At 54.4% G+C, this 16,426-nt stretch overlaps 2 protein-coding genes across 3 annotated transcripts in view; one reads left to right on the forward strand and one right to left on the reverse strand.

Annotated features, from left to right (window-relative positions):
• CCDC57 (coiled-coil domain containing 57) overlaps positions 1 to 16,426 on the reverse strand; it is a 95,827-nt gene that overhangs the window by 35,031 nt on the left and 44,370 nt on the right. The window contains exons 16-17 of one of the 2 annotated variants that reach the window (XM_055314510.1): positions 13,231 to 13,393; positions 10,087 to 11,071 (exon numbers count right to left, since the gene is read on the reverse strand). In XM_055314510.1, the coding sequence (XP_055170485.1) occupies positions 11,061 to 11,071; positions 13,231 to 13,393 (174 nt within the window). In that variant the 3' untranslated portion in view covers positions 10,087 to 11,060. Of the gene's footprint in view, positions 1 to 10,086; positions 11,072 to 13,230; positions 13,394 to 16,426 lie in introns of those variants that run through there. The other variant, XM_055314453.1, reaches the window with a different exon arrangement.
• Positions 58 to 8,857, forward strand: LOC129509484 (uncharacterized). Its single transcript, XM_055325046.1, is given in 5 exon segments — positions 58 to 84; positions 1,508 to 1,832; positions 1,835 to 1,954; positions 2,184 to 2,271; positions 8,662 to 8,857. Coding segments are annotated over 5 exon segments (756 nt in total).

Genomic DNA, 16,426 nt, shown 5'->3' on the forward strand with positions numbered 1-16,426 from the left:
GCGTCTGGACCTCCCCCGTGCCAACCACAGCACTCCAGAACACACGGTCCCCGCGACATGCGTCACTCCTCTCTCGTGGTGTGCGTGCGGGCCACACCATCAACTGCGTGACGCAGCAGCGGGCTCGGGGTGCACACAGCTTTCTACAGCCACACGAGGCCTCACGCAGCTTGTGTCTTCGGGTCAGTGAATGTGTTTCACAGAAAAATAAGCAGCAGGTTGGGTGAATGAACTGAAAGATCGTGCGTGTAAGAGGCTTCAGCACGCACCGTCTTAGGGAGAAACGGTCACGCAGCCCACGAACACCTGTCCGTTAACTCCGTTTAGGTTCAATTACCTACAAACCATGGAAATTCATCTTCAAGCTGACATACTACAAGATACAATTACTGTTCTCAGAATAAGAATCTACTTGGTTAGACACAAGCTTACTGAGGACTCTAACGAGGCTCCTGTGCGTAGGAGTTGTAAATATTGAGGTGGACTGTGCTAGAAACTGAAACGGAAATTTTTAAAATGCTTATTATCTATTCATTTGAAGATGGTGCTGGTGAACACACTGCATATTAACATCTGGGTGGTTATGAAGTTACCTGTGCCACCCTGGGCCTCCTGGGCCGGGTCCTAGGTACTAGATCAGTTTTTCTTTTTTTTTTTTTTTTAAGGTTTTATTTATTTATTCATGAGAGACACACAGAGAGGCAGAGACACAGGCAGAGGGAGAAGCAGGCTCCATGCTGGGAGCCCGATGCGGGACTCGATCCCAGGACTCCAGGATCACACCCTGGGCCAAAGGCAGGCACTAAACCGCTGAGCCACCCAGGGATTCCCTAGATCAGTTTTTCCAGGAGATGAAAGGACATGGGAAAGACAAAGTTGGAAATGCATTTATTTTCCTTAGTTTCTAATACCTGAGCTTAAGAGCTGTGGACTCCGAAGCCTCACAAATGGCCAACAGGCCCATGGAAATGTGGTCAACGTCCTTAGTCATCAGGGAAACGCAAAATGAAAATCCCAGTGAGAGACCACTTTGCACTCATGAGGACGGACAGAAGAAAAAGGGAAGTGTTGCCAGGATGCGGAGACGTGAGAACCATGCACACTGGCGGGGCATTGTGCATTGTGCACGGGGGGAGGCGGAGGGGAGAGCGAGGGCCGTGTACACCGCAGGGTGGGGGGTGGGGAGAGCGAGGGTGTGCACCGCTGGGGCGACTGGGGTCGGGAGGTGGGGAACCATGCACACCGCTGGGGCAGGGCGTTTGGCGGGGGCGGGGGGGGGGACCATGCACACCGCCGCGGGGAGAGCGAGACGAGGCAGTTGCTGTGGGAAAAGTTCTACTTTGATGAAAAGAGCCAAGGGGGAGGGAAGAGACAGGAGAGCAAGCTGTGTGGCCGGTGTGCATCCAGGTCGGGGTCCAGGTCCGTGAGCCGAGGCGACGGGCTTGGGTCAGGTCAGCAGGCCTCCAGCCCCGCGACACCACCTCATGCTCACACTCAGTGTCCCTAGGTCCTCCAGGACTCGGGGACCCCTGCGGGCAGTGCTCTGTTGACAAGCAAACCGCCGGGGGGGCAGCCCGGGAATGGAAGTGGGGTGGCTGGTGGTGCGGCCCGAAGGCTGTCCCCGTGTCCCCGAGTGAGCCGAAGGCAGTGCCAGACGCTGAGCACTGGGCTAAGGGACAGTATTCCAGCGAGTGAACCTTCAGCAAGCACAGCCGCTGAAAGTCATCTTCTTCGAAAAGGCCTTCCTTGTGTGAAAAATGAACTTGTGCCCACTCATCCTCTTGAATTATCAGAACAAAAGTTCCAGCTCAACTAAGATAAAATAAATTTTTTCTGCTAAAATTACAAATGGAATTCAAGGCAGAGCAACAGGCTCAGAGTCTTCCATTTCTTCTGAGCTCAAACTTTTCTCCGAGTATCCTCAGGGGTAAGGAGACTATTGGATGTGAAGATACTCTTTTCTTCTTCTTCTTCTCTCTTTTTTTTAAAAAAAGATTTTCTTTATTTATGAGAAAGAGAGAGCATGAGAGCATAGGTGGGGGAAGGGCAGAGGGAGAAGGAGCCGCCCTTCTGAGCCGGGTGCCCGATGTGGGGCTGGATCCCAGGATCCCGGGGTCATGACCCGAGCTGAAGGCAGACACTTAACCTACTGAGCCACCAGGCGTCCCACGGATGTAAAGATGTTCTTAATGACCTGTCACAAAGTGAATCAATGGGGGAGCCACACTTGATGGCAGAATGTGACCTTGGTTTCCTATCATCTCTTATGCTGTTCACGAAAATAGGGCCTGCATCTCGTTTATAGTTACCTTTCTATTATAATTTGATGCAGGCAATGTTAAAAGTACTGACACAGGATCATTTTTGCCTAAATAGTATCTGTGATCATTTGAAATTATTTGTCTCTTTGGTTTATGACCATGTGGCAATTGAAAACAAAGAACTGTTACTAGTGAGTATTTGAAAACTGTCTACAAGTTCTAATTCAACCTATTTTCTGGATATTCCATACATTTAATTTTGGAAGACCACTAACCACAGTTGAGTCTGCAGCCTTCACAGCAGCACATTTCAGAATAAACATCTGTAACTGATTTCAGTGGCAACACTTCGAATTAAATACACAGTAAGAGGGCAGCCCGGGTGGCGCAGCGGTTTAGCGCCTGCCTTCAGCCCAGGGTGTGATCCTAGAGTCCCGGGATCGAGTCCCACGTCGGGCTCCCTGCATGGAGCCTGCTTCTCTCTCTGCCTCTTTCTCTCTCTGTGTGTCTAACATGAATAAATAAATTATTTTAAAAAGTACACAGTAAGATACTTATATTTTACCTGGTTTCAGGATGGCCCATTGACACTCATAAGAATAATATTGGCTTTATGGATGCTATTGTATTTTTTTGGGGGGGGATTTCTTTTTTTTATAAATTTAAATTCAGTTAATTAACGCATAATGTATTATTAGCTCCAGAGGTAGAAGTCAGTGATTCGTCATCAGTCTTATATAACACCCAGGGCTCAGGGCATCATGCGCCCTCCTCGTGTCCATCATCCAGTTACCCCACCCGCCTCACCTCCAGCGACCTTCACTGTCTCCTATGATTAAGAGCCTCTATGGTCTGTTTCTCTCTCTGATTTTGTCTTGTTTTATTTTTCCTGGGTTTGTTTCTTTTAGTACTTAGAGTCACGCTGTATGTATTGCTCTTTGATGTGCTTATTGGAGATGTTCTCAGCCTAGTACGCTCCTTTTATCCTTTATATCTTCCACAGAATTTGGAAGTTTGGAATTTGGGTTGCTTCATTCTGTTGTTATAATTATGCCCGTTTTTGTGCATAAAATTAAGCACAGGGGCTGGAATTTGAGGGGAAGAATGTCAGTTTGAGTCCCTGTCGATCTGAGGTGAAGGCGTGTTGACTTGGCATTGAGCAGGCTGCCGGCAGCGCACCTCGGGCAGGAGGGAGGTGGGACTGCGGATTTGGGGCCCACATCGTGTGTGAGGGGCATGTGGCTGGTTTTGCTCCTGGTCATGAACTCCTTTAATTTTTGTTTTTCTGGGAAACTCTCTCTCTCCTGTTCTAAACAAAAGCCTTGCTGGATGGAGTATTCTTGGCTACGGGTTTCTTCCTTTTAGTGCTTTGAATATATCATGCCGCTCTCTTCTGGCCTGCAAGCTTCCACTGAACAATCCACCGATAGCCTCATGGGGTTTCCCTTGTGTGTAACTGCTTTCCTTTCTCTCGCTGCTTTTAAAATTCCCCCTGGATCACTACTTTTGGCCGTCTTATTTACTTTGTGTCTTGGTGCAGACTTCTTTGGCTTGGTTTTTTGAGGTCTCTCTGTGCCTCCTGGATCTGGATTTCTCTTTCCTTTCCCAGATTCAGGAAATTTTCAGCTATTAGCTCTTCAAATAAATCTTCTGCCTCCTTTTCTCTCTCTTCTCCTTTGGGATCCCCATCATGGCATTGTTATCATGCTTGGCCGTGTTGCTGAGCCCCCTGGGTCTCTGCTCATTTTGTGTATTTTTTCCTTCTTATCTGCTCAGCTTGATTACTTTCCATTAGGAAAGTAAAGGGGATGGATCCACTGGGCCATGGCCTCTTGCCTACATCCAGCTGCAGAGTCTCTTCCGCCAGTCTTCGAGTGGCTTTCTGGCTTATTTATGCCAATGTGGCTGTTCTCTAGGTGGCCACACCGCAGGAGGTGAGCTCAGGATCCTCCTACTCTGCCATCTTCCCAGCAGCCTCTGCCAATATCATTTTAGGATTGGAGCTACTCTTTGATACTTTCAGAAAAGTATAGTAAGTTCAGAGGTTCTGATTTTAGTGTTATCTTTAAAACGAAAAATAAAGCAACCAGCATGTTGATTTAAAAAAATAGATAAATAAAAGCAAATCACAGGCCCGAAGTGGCGTCACTTAGGCCTGGTCCCAAACCGGGGCTTTATGCCTGACCTAGGTGCATTTCAACCTTCCCCAGCAGTGTAGTTTTCACTGGTTGTCAGGACTTCTCCAATCAGTACAGGGTCTGCCACTGGGTCCTCTCCACCCCCACAGGAAGAGGAGGTCCTGGGCAGGACAAGACTCCCACCCTAACCTATAAGGAAGGTGACCTTGCCTTAAACAATCCTTTTCTTTTGCTAATAACTTTTTGCCCCTACTCCCCTTCCCATAAAAACCTTCCATTTTGGACAGCTCTGAGGAGCTCCCTCCTTGTTAGATGGGATGCCGCCTGATTCACGAATTGCTTAATAAGGAGCCAATTAGATCTACACATTTACTGGGTTGAATTTTGTTTCTCAGCTCCTTCCTGGCAATATGGTCATTTATTTGCACAGATTCTCAGGGATCCTGAGATTTGACTGGACACTTGGATGGTGCAGCCATGGCCCTGCCTGCCTGGCCAGATTCAAGGACGACACTCACTTGGTTGTGAGGACAGGTCACCAGCAGGAACCGTGCTTGACCTTATGGAGCTGAGGTTCACAGCTTATGGAAAGCTGGGAGCCTCAGGATATTTCCAAACACTTGAGAAGAAAGGAATTTTCTCAGAAGCATTCAGCAGATGAAACCTGGTGAGTTCTTGGCTTCATGGCCTCAGGACAACTTTTTAAAGTCCAATCTGGATTCCTGATGAAACTTCCAGTAGAGCACATGCAGGAAGGCCCGCCTGTTTGGTTAATTCACGTTTTTGCTACACCTCTGGAAACAATCCGGCCAACGAACCAGCCTTGTTAGTGATCATGGATGGTCCTTCTTTGAGATTATGTTTTACCAACAAGCAGAAAAATGGTAAGAAGAAATGTGTGCTTCAGTGGAAACTGCACCATATGCAGCACGCTTTGCACACGCAAGGCCTGCTGCCCGGGTTCGAGCTACTCTGCACACTGACAGCCGTGCTCTTTGTGACTTGTCCCTCTAAGGTTCCACTGGCAACCCCCTCCCTCTTAGAAAAACCAGTTTGATCTCCCCATTTGTAATTCAGTTTCTTTAATCCAGATAAACTCATGTTTGACCTTTTCCTTGTAACATCTGACTGGTCCCCTCACTGTTTAACGGAGAGAAGAAAATCCTAAACCTGTGCTCATTTTCATAGCTGTTTAAGTCATATTTTACTTTTGGAAACAACCCTTTTAAACACCTGATTAAAAATAGCATTAAGGGGATCCCTGGGTGGCGCAGCGGTTTAGCGCCTGCCTTCTGCCCAGGGCGTGATCCTGGAGACCCAGATCGGGTCCCACATCGGGTTCCCAGCATGGGGCCTGCTTCTCCCTCTGCCTGTGTCTCTGCCTCTCTCTCTCTCTGTGTCTCTCATAAATGAATAAATAAATAAAATCTTTTAAAAAAATAAATAAAAATAGCATTAAACGTTATTGAACATCAGAAAGGACACTGTACAACCTGAACCAAGATGAGCTGCAGCCATTGAGGGCACTTCACGCTAACGGACACTGCAGGAAGACGGACGCGGCACGACGGTGCAGAAGGGAAGGAGAACAGGGCAGAAATATAAGAGCTGTGCATGATTTTAACACAAAAATCATGGTTCGTGGGCAGCCCAGTGGCTCAGCGGTTTAGCACCGCCTTCAGCCCAGGGTGTGATCCTGGAGACCTGGGATGGAGTCCCACGTCGGGCTCCCTGCATGGGGCCTGCTTCTCCCTCTGCCTGTGTCTCTGCCTCTCTCATGAATAAATAAATAAAATCTTTTTTTTAAAAAAATCATGGTTCCTGGCAGTTCAAGTCGACAAATACACATAAATTCTTTTTTTTTTTTACTTTTTTCTTTCTTTTTTTTTTAAGATTTTATTAATTTATTCATGAGAGACACACACAGAGAGAGAGAGAGGCAGAGGGAGGCGCAGGCTCCATGCAGGGAGCCAGACGCGGGACTCGATCCCAGGTCTCCAGGATCACACCCTGAGCTGAAGGCAGACGCTCAACCACTGAGCCACCCAGGGATGCCAATACATATAAATTCAGAAAGAATGTTCCTAAGTATGTATAATAAGACTGCTTAACAGAACAAATTCCAAAGTACAATTCAACACGTGTTTGAAAATAAATTAAACAATTCTAGAACTCTCCTGAACAACTAGAATGAAATAGAAAACCTGACTGCATAAAGGCAGGGTATCTAGAAGCTCATCACGCTGATAACACTGTCCCTCAAAACCTCTGAGACATGGCCATGCAAAACTCAGATGGAGAATTCACACCTTAAAAAAATGCAATTACAGGGGACACCCGGGGGGCCCAGGGGTTGAGCGCCTCCCTTGGCGCCGGGGTCCTGCATGGGGCTCCCTGTAGGGAGCCTGCTTCTCCCTCTGCCTGTGTCTCTCATGAATAAATAAATAAAATCTTGGAAGAAAGCAATTACTAAACAAGAAAGAATAAAGTAAATGTTAAACAAATCAGGAAAAGAACAAACAAAGAAAAGGAATGAACAAACACGAGCTGTAAACTCCATGTAAAGATACAGGAGTCCCTCCGCCCGGCTACCTTTGAGGGATCCCCAGGAGACAGGAGGGAAGCCGGGGAGACGGAGGGAGGGAGGGAGGCGGAGGGAGAGAGGGGGAGGGGGAAGGTGGCGGGGGTGGGGGTGGGGGGAGAGCAAGATGGGAGAGATTTCCAGCAGGTCTCATGAGATCTCCTGAGAGATTAGAAACAAATAGAAGAGTATTTAAAGAAACAATGGCTGAGAATTTCAAATGGGAAAAACACACAAACAACCCTGAATCTTAAGATTTCAGAAAACAAACCAATTCCTAAGCAGGTTAAAGTAAGGCAAACTGAGCTCGTCCAGGCACAGGCTGGTGACCGAGGAGAAAGGCAGCCCGAGGAAAAGGGGACCGAGGACGAGGACGAGGACGAGGACGGGAAACCGGCTTCAGAAAACCCAACTGTTCGGAAGACACTGGGGCATTTGTTTTTAAAAAGGATCCTAAGAAGATGCCAGTGTCGGGGTCTCGTTCCAGCCAGGCCACTGGAAATGGCCACCGTGAAATCATTTCAAGACACCGAGAGTGGCACTGCCTCGGGCGAGACTGGGCAAGCCCGGGGCGCAGCTCTCGCCTCGGCCGGCTGTGGCAGGGCGCCGGTGTCGGGGCCAGGCCGCACGAGTGCCAGTCAAGCAGGACACACAATGACACACGACGTGCCTGGAGATCCCGGCTTCTACCTTAGTTATAGTCTTACATCGAGATTTTAGATGCATGTGCAGTTAGGAACAATAAATGTAGTAAACGTAAATAATAATCTCACTCTTTATGGACACGTGCCTAATAAGTAGTGTCGGGTTAGCAGGCTAACTAAAGCTAGGCCCCTAACTTATTCTTTTGTTACCAAATCATTTTTTTAAAAAGATTTAATTATTTGGGAGCAGAGCGCATGAGTGGGGGCGGACCGCGGGAGCCTGACCCGGGGGGGGGCAGGGGGTGTGCGATGAAGACTGAGCAGCCAGAGCCAAGGCCACGAAGGCCCGACCGCCAGCTCCCCGTGGGGAGGGCCTGGGAGCCGCCCGCCAGAGGAGCTGGAGAAGCACCTGGAAACCACTGCCGATGGACGGAGGGCTGGCGCGCCACCTTGGCCGGATGGTCTTACATTATTAATGTTGTTAAATGACGAGATGTGTTGGTCACAGTTGGTTTATAAACCAGATCTATGTATTTACAAACCAAATTGTCTTTGTGAAAAAAATGCAGACAGACCAGCCTTGCCAAGGGCCTTTGCCAAGGGGCCCGGGTGCTTCCCGGGGCAGCAGGAGTCCACCGGCCTCGGCCTCGGGGGAAGACGCTTCCCAAAACGAAACGAATGTAGAGTGTTTGGGTAGATTTGCCAACTGCAAATAATACACAGAGAAAACCCCCCGGGTCTGGTCCCGATCTTCCTCCCCAAACCACCAACTGAAATCGATACACTTCCGTGCGGTCCTCCCTCTGCATGTGCGCAGCCCCGCTCGTGCGCACACACACCCTCTTCGTGCGCTCGCTGGGGCAAACGTACTCTCCTGCGGTTGCTTCTTTCACGGGCCGGCACGACAGGCAGCAGGTGCACGAGGGGCCAGCAGGCCCGCGGTCCCCGCCTGCTCCGGGCTCGTGACAAAATGATACAATGACCGCAAGCCCCAGGGCTTTTGGGAGTCCTGTGGGACCGCCACCTTTCGACTGTAGTCGCCCAAGTGTCATCCGCAATGCACTGGAAGGCAACGGGGAAGAACTCTCCACCCCAAGTGGTTTGAGGCCGGGCGGAGGCAGCTCCCCGCGGGGATGCTCTGGACGCCAGGGCCCCACGCCGGACGTTTACGCCAGTCCTGATCGCTGCCTCACGGCGAAACGCTGCCGAGAACATCCTCGCACGTGCATCTAGTTCACGTTGGTGAAAAATCTTTTACATAGATTTCTAAGAGAAGAATTGCTGATTCAAAGGGTATGGACGTTATAAAACCTCGCAGAAGAGCCAAATCGCCCTCCAAAAAGGCTTCACCAATGAGGATCCACACCAGGGCGCGCTGGGGCCCCGAGTGTGAGATTTCCCACCTGAGATCCAAACTCAATACTGACTTGATCTGCTCCTCAGGCTCCTGGGGAGGCCGCGTGTCACCTGCACCGTCAGCTAGGCGGATCTCCTGGGACGCGCCATCCCGGCCCTTGTGTGTGACCTGCACACGCCACCTGGGGTACTGATCCTCCTCACCTGTCGGACATGTCGTCACCCCTTGCCCCAGTCTGTCACCAGCCTTTATCTGTGTTTACGATGTTGTTTCCTGAGAGACTTTTTTTTTAGATTTAATTAATTGTTTGTTTGTTTGTTTGTTTATTTATTTATTGAGACACACAGAGAGAGAGGCAGAGACACAGGCAGAGGAGGAGCAGGCTCCATGCAGGGAGCCCGACGTGGGACTCGATCCTGGGTCTCCAGGATCACACCCGAGCTGCAGGCGGCGCCAAACCGCTGTGCCACTGGGGCTGCCCTCCTTAGAGACTTTTAAAATGTAATGCCATCATATCTGTTGCTCTCGGACTTCCTCTGCCTATGGGGCTATTTTAATTTTTAATGTCACTCAGGGAAGCCTTTCTCCATGCTTGGGTTGTTGCAAAGATGCACTGAGGTAATGTGTGCACAGCCAATGGGGAAAGGCAGTTTGGACTGACCCCCACACCACAGCTTACATGAAGGTTTTAGAAGGTGGGGAGAGACAGCCACAGGCCCAGAAGAGAGCAGAACACTATGGGCCACTATGGACTACTCTACGGTGGCACTTTACAGGCTGGGGACTATGGGTAGTTTCCTAGCAAAATGGAAATGACCAAAATTAATGCAAGAAAGGGCAAAAAACCCCACATAAACAAATCACCGTAGAAGAAAATGAAGGCAGTTAAAAGTACCATTAACAAAGTCACCAAAGGGGTCCCGGGCTGGCTCAGCGGTTTAGTGCCAGCCTTCAGCCCAGGGCGTGATCCTGGAGACCCGGGATCGAGTCCCACGTCGGGCTCCCTGCATGGAGCCTGCTCCTCCCTCTGCCTGTGTCTCTGCCTCTCTCTGTCTCTTACGAATAAATAAATAAAATCTTAAAAAAAAACAACAAAGTCACCAAATATGGAAAATTCCTTTCCTGAGGTCTCCCTAACCTTCAGAGGAGGCTACAAACTTAGTCAGTAGGGATCTGTAGCTTTCTCTGACACTATGAGGCAGAAAACAGCTAATTTAGCCAGATATGATGCCCAGTGATGCAGAAATTACAGAAGGCGGACCTATCTGGCACATGGCAGTAGCTTCTCTATTGGATGGATGGATAATAGATGAATGGATGGATGGATGGATGGGTGGGTGCATGGACGGATGGGGAGGTAGATGGAGGAGTGGATGGATGGATAAATTGATAGGTAGGTGGATGGGTGGATGTGTGGGTGTATGGATGGGTAGGTAGGTGGACGGATGGACAGGTGGATTGGATGGGTGGACAGGTGGATGGGAGAGTGGATGGGTGAATGGACAGATAGGTGGATGAGTAAATGGACGTATATACATGGATGGATGGATGGATGGATGATGAATGGGGGCATGGGTGGATGAGTGGGTGGGTGTTGAGTGACTCACTGAAGTACTTGGCCATAGGCCAGGCTGGGTATAAGTAACCACAACGAGGAAGAAAGACAAGTTCCTGGAATGTAGATCAGAGGAAGAGGGAGGCATGGCTGCAGTCAGAGGAAAGCTCTGGGGCCTTGGGGGCTGAGAGAGGGCACCTTGGTATTGGCACAGCGTGGCATGGAGGCCAAAGTCAAGAGCAGCAAAGTTCAGCTGTGGGAGGGTGTTGCTGGTTTAGAAGACAGGAGGAGAATGGAATTTAGGAGGAGAATCAGCGATAAATGCTGACGTTGCTGCAGTTGCCAACCTAAAGGACAGGTGTGAGGGAGGAGAGCCAAGGCAGGTGGGCCGGTCCTCCGAAGAAACAAGGTCGTTTTTTGTTTGTTTGTTGTTGTTGTTGTTTTTAGGGACAAGGTTTTTACTGAACTTGGCAGAAGATGGTCTGGAAGTGTGTCTGACGAACAGGCAAAGTCAGCCTTGCTCCTCACTTGCGACCTGGAGGGAGGACGGGGAAGGGCCCTCATGGAGCAGGTCCTGAGGCAGAGGCAGTCCTTGCCGGGGCTGCAGGCACACGACACCCCTGCCCTTGCTGTGCAGGCTGACAGCATCGGGAGACGCATCGGGTCGGGCCCGTCTGCTATCCCTGCTTCCAGAGGTGGACCCTCAGAAGGACGGCGCCTCTGGGACAGCCTCTCCTCCGTCACCCCACGCGGTCGGGTGGACATCCTGTGTGGTTGCAAAGAGCGATTTGGGCTAACTTTACCCATGAGGCTTTGTTTGCTCTGCCGCTCGGGCCCCGACCCATGGCAGCCACTCGGCCAGGCAGCTCTTGGGACGCACCGGCCTCGTCTTCAGAGTTCCTCAGGAGGGGATCCCTGGGTGGCGCAGCGGTTTGGCGCCTGCCTTTGGCCCAGGGCGCGATCCTGGAGACCCAGGATCGAATCCCACGTCGGGCTCCCGGTGCATGGAGCCTGCTTCTCCCTCTGCCTGTGTCTCTGCCCCTCTCTCTCTGTGTGTGTGTAACTATCATAAATAAATAAAAATTAAAAAAAAAAAAAAGAGTTCCTCAGGGGCCTGCACCGTCTCTCCCAGAGGCGCTCACTGCTGCCCCGCTGCCTGGGTTCTCCCACGTTCCACTTCCCGCTGCTCACCGGGTAATTCTCTTGGCCGTGTTCACACCAAAAACAGTAACATATTAACAACTTCTATTATCATCCACACAGTTTGGCCACGGGAAGCCGTGAGGACGAGGCACAAGGCTGGAGCTTCCCCTGTCTGAGCGCTGGGTGGTTGGAACCAGAAGGACCTGCCCAGGGAAGCCAAGTCCGTAGTTGACGGACGAAACGCTTTTTTTGCCAACGAGCCCTCTGCGGTGCTCTGGGCTTTCCTTCTGAAGCAGAGTAGTTGGCGGCCTGCAGCCCTCCACCTCCTCTCCACTTCAGACAACGGGCAGGAGAGGACGGCCTGTCCCCTTCGACCCTGGGTGAGCCCGAACCTCTCGGCTCTGGTCACAGCACCTCAAAGCTCTTGCTGGAAAAGCACAGAGAGGCAGAAGCCATGTGCGGCAAAGGGCGACAGCGTCAGGACTGGGCTGCCCCAGGGAAACAGAGGGGCCGCTCGTGGACGCGGTCTGACGGCCAGTGGCTCGTGCTGGGCGCTGACCGACTGTTCGGTCTGGGCAAGGCTAGTCCTGGCCGGCCGTGGTGACAAGCACGCAGCCGCCCTGTGAAGGACGCCACCTTGCCCGCCAACGCCGGTGCCTTTGGTCCTCCAACAAGGGACCTTGGCTGTGTGCCGGCAGCCGGGCGTCTGCTCTCAGGGATGACGCTACAGCGGCTCTCCCAAGGTCCCCTGGCAGCAAGGGTCACCTCAGCACGATCTGGACCTTATTTCCTCCACCTCCCCTGCGGGGAACAACTGCGATTATTGGCCGTCGCTCTGGAGTACGTTACTCCTTACCAGCTGAGGAAGAGAGTGGCCTGTGCGCTGTTGGTTTGGGAAATATTATTATCATGAATTATACTTCCCGCAGTGAACCTGTGTTGACTAAATTAAAAAAAATTTTTTTTAATTTATTCATGACAGACACACACACACAGAGCCAGAGACACAGGCAGAGGGAGAAGCAGGCTCCACGCAGGGAGCCCGACGTGGGACTCGATCCCGGGACCTCAGGATCAGGCCCTGGGCTGAAGGCAGGCGCCAAACCGCTGAGCCACTCGGGCTGCCCTGTGTTGACTAAATTATCGGCAAAGCCAGCGGCCTCTGAGGCCACAGGGAAACAGGGACCGCTCCCTCCGTTGCCGCTGGGCTCGGCCTGGTTTCGGTGGCGACACAGTGGCCGTTGGCGACAAGACGGCGGAGCGGGCCGAGCACGTGGCAGCCGGGGCCGGTGCCCAGCAAGCAGCACAGGGCACCGCCTGCTTTGCCAACTGCAATATTTTTCTTACCGACGCTGCTGGGGCGGGGGTCACGGAACGCCCATCGCAGGGCCAGCTCTGCTCTGTGCCCTGGACTCCTGACCCCGCTTCCCTCCGAGAGGCCAGGCCTCCCTCCACCCCGTTCGCTCTCCTCCCACCTCCCGGGTCCCTCCTGCCCCTTCGCCCCTTCCCCAGGACCTGCAGCCACAGCCCCCGCCTCACCTGGGAGCTTACCTGGGGGGCGCGCCAGCGCTGCACGGAGCCTGTTCCCCATCTCCAGGAGCTGCTCCTTCTCTTCGCAGAGGCGGAGGATTTTTCGGGTCGCCTCCTTTAGTCTCCGCTGGAGTCGGGGCACAGACAAGTCCTCTGTCCTCGGGGGTCCTTGGTCTGCAGGGACCTGTGAGGGAAGCCACAGACACAGGGTCCCTGAGCCCTGAGACAAGCCGTCTGGGTGGGAGGGGCTACGTGCGGTGGGTGCAGGTGGCCGACAGGGGGGAGGCTCAGCGTGCTTGTGCTTCCGTAGTGAGACGGGGGCCTCACATCATGGACGCCCCTCCTCCGCAGGTGGGCCGGGGGAGAACCACTGGCCAGCCGCCCCCCTCCGCCCCCTGGGCCCGCGCCTTTCTGGCGAGGACAATGAGGAGCCAGAGGGAGCCTCCAATGGGCCCAGGATCCACGGGGGCCGCGTGTGACTGGATCCCCCATGTGGCGGCGGGGCCTGGGCTGGGTGCACAGGTCACAGGTCCTGGGGTCACCTGGTGTGGAGGGGTGGGCAGAGGCCTGACGGAGGGTGTGTGGCAGGCGCCAGCCTTCCTCTACTCTTCCTGCACCGTGTGCTGTGGGGTCACCGTGCTCGGTCACCACAGGGCACAGGCACACGGCCACACTTGGAGGGTGTGCAGAACGACGGGGTCAGAGAATGAGAGAGAGGAAAAGACAAGTGTGCGTGAGGACCGTGTGCCAGACAGCGGCCCGGAGGAAACGGCGTCCAAGCCCCGAGGGAGGCAGGTGGCCTACTTAGGCACGGCGGCTCCTGACACCGTGAAAAGCCACACTGTGCCCTGTGCTGACCGCGTGGGCCAGAGCCAGGACAGAAACCGGCCTGGAGTCCCTGGGACAGACTGGCACGTTCTGTCCTGGCCCCAATTTCCCGGTGTACCCTTCCAGGGCTGGCAGGCACCTGTGCACTCCGGGGCCCCTATTCTTCAGGTGGCCTAGAGCCGTGACCACCACGCACGGCGCCTCCAGCATGTGCCGCAGGCTGGGGGGGCAGGAGGTGGGGCAGGGGGGCAGCAGGGAGGACGGGGAGGGGGCCCTGCGGCACCACAGCCCAACACCCAATCCAGACCCTTCCCCCTGATGGACGTGGGCCCACTACCAACTGCACGGGGACCGGCCTCGCCCGCGGTCTCCAAAGGCCAGGAATGACTGGGGTCCTCAGGCCTGTGGGGTGGGACAGACCTCGAGGGAGGGGGGACGGAGGCCCGGCCTCCACAGGAGCATGACGCTGGAGTCTCCTGCACCATTTTCAGTGAGCAACCCCGAAAGGAGCCTTTGCAAAGTGACGCTCAAGATACTTAAGAGGAAAGTGGCTCCAATGACACGTTCCAGGACTTACAACTGCCGCACGCTTCGGGGCCCACGCGGTCCCCCGTGCTGGCCCCGTCCGCCCGCGCCTGTTTGGGGGCTGCTCCCGTGTCCCGGCCAGGCAGGCGCAGGTCGGCGCAGCGCAGTGAGGGTCTGGCCGGCTGAGGCGCCCTCACCAGGGAGGACTCTGTTCCCAAGGGCGGCGGCGACCGCGCTCCGCAGAGGCTGACTTCGCGGAGGGGCTCCAATCCTCTGCACGCCCGGGCGCAGGCAGGACTGGTGGACACCGCCCCCCAGTGGCCCCAGGGCGTCCCTGCCGCCCAGCTCAGGGCCGCAGGGTTTTCAGGACTGGGAGGAGCGGAGGGCAGGAGGGCGGGGGACCCTGGGCGCCAGGCCAGGTGCCCCGAGTGCCGCACGGGGCGCTGTCGAGGACAGGAAGCCAAGAGCCCCCCTCACCATAGGAATTTCTTCCGGGACCGCGGGCAGAAGTTGGAGACAAGCTGCTCATTTATGCCTCGAGGCTCCCGCTTGTGCTTCTCCTAAACGGACACTCTGCTCGTAACCACAGCTATGAAAACCAGACATTTACCACGGATACGACGCTACGACCTAACACGCCGGCCACACGCAAAGCTCACAGCTGTCCAAGCGCGGCCTACAGCCTGTTTCTCTCACCCGGGGCACGGGACCCCACCGCCAGGTCCCCACAGGCTCCACAGCGCGGGCCCGCTGATGGTGGCGCGTCCCCTGTGGCCGAGCCCGCGGTGAGGCCGGGAGCCCTGGGGGCAGCTGGCCTGGAAGCCCCGGACATCCCTCTGTCCCAGTGTCCACGACAGCAGCGCATCCCCTGCTGAAGGGGCGTCTGCAGGCTGCCTCCCTGGAAACAGCCGTCACGGGGGGAGACACTCCTTGGTGCACGAGGATGGCCTCCAGCGCCCGGCCCCCGTGTCTGCAGGCCTGTTCTGGCCCAGGCCCAGCCTCCTCCCTTGTCAGCACAGACCCGAGTCCCGCTTACTCCGCGGCCAGCGCCGGGGCCGTTGGCAGCTGCGTCCTGTCCCGTCTCCAGGTGCCGTGGTGGATCTCGCCACCCCCACCCCCGGGCCTGGGCCTGCTTCCTCTCAGCAGAGTGAGAAATTCCAAAACCAGGTTCTTGGCACTGGAGGCTCCTGGGCCCCCAAGATGCTGCCGTCCTGGGGGGACCTGGCCTGGGCACAGGGAGCACCCCCTGGGTTTCCTGAGCCTCTATTTCTCCCTAAGGTCACAGTCAGTTCAGCTCCAGCCTGTCAGCCACAGCATTAAACATCCTGATTTTAAATCCTGCTGAGGCGCACGATTCTTCCCGTCTAAGCAGCGGAGTCCGTGAACCAGGCTGTGAACCTTGGGTGCTGCTCTGGTGCTGCTGACCTTGGGCCCGAGTGTGGGCAGCCCCTGGAACCAACACGGGGTTCAGGCGGACGTGCTGCTCTCCTGCCTCTGTGGCCAGGACAGTGTCCTCGAGCTGCAGGACAGCGGGAGGCCCGGCGAGGGGCCGGGGCTTGGGCTCTCCAGGCGGATTGTAATCGGGAGCCTCCCCCTGCAGCCTTGCCTCCCCCGTCCGTCCGTCCCAAGGCCTGGCTGGTCCCCCTGGTGTTCCTGAGCCAGAGAGGAGTGGACCCACCCTCTCCTCTGGTCCTTCGGCGCTGGCAGTTGTCCTGGAGCCGTCTCCCTCCTGCCCTTGGAACAACCTCTGACTTCTACACTGCTTCTGCCAAAGAGCTCAGGGCGGTGAGCTGTGACATCAGGTACAGTCGTGACTGCAGGCCTGCACAGGTTACAGGTCACCTCAGGTCAGCACAGGTAACCC

This window comes from Nyctereutes procyonoides, unplaced genomic scaffold (assembly GCF_905146905.1).
Source record: "Nyctereutes procyonoides isolate TBG_1078 unplaced genomic scaffold, NYPRO_anot_genome, whole genome shotgun sequence".
Classification (NCBI taxonomy): Eukaryota; Metazoa; Chordata; class Mammalia; order Carnivora; family Canidae; genus Nyctereutes; species Nyctereutes procyonoides.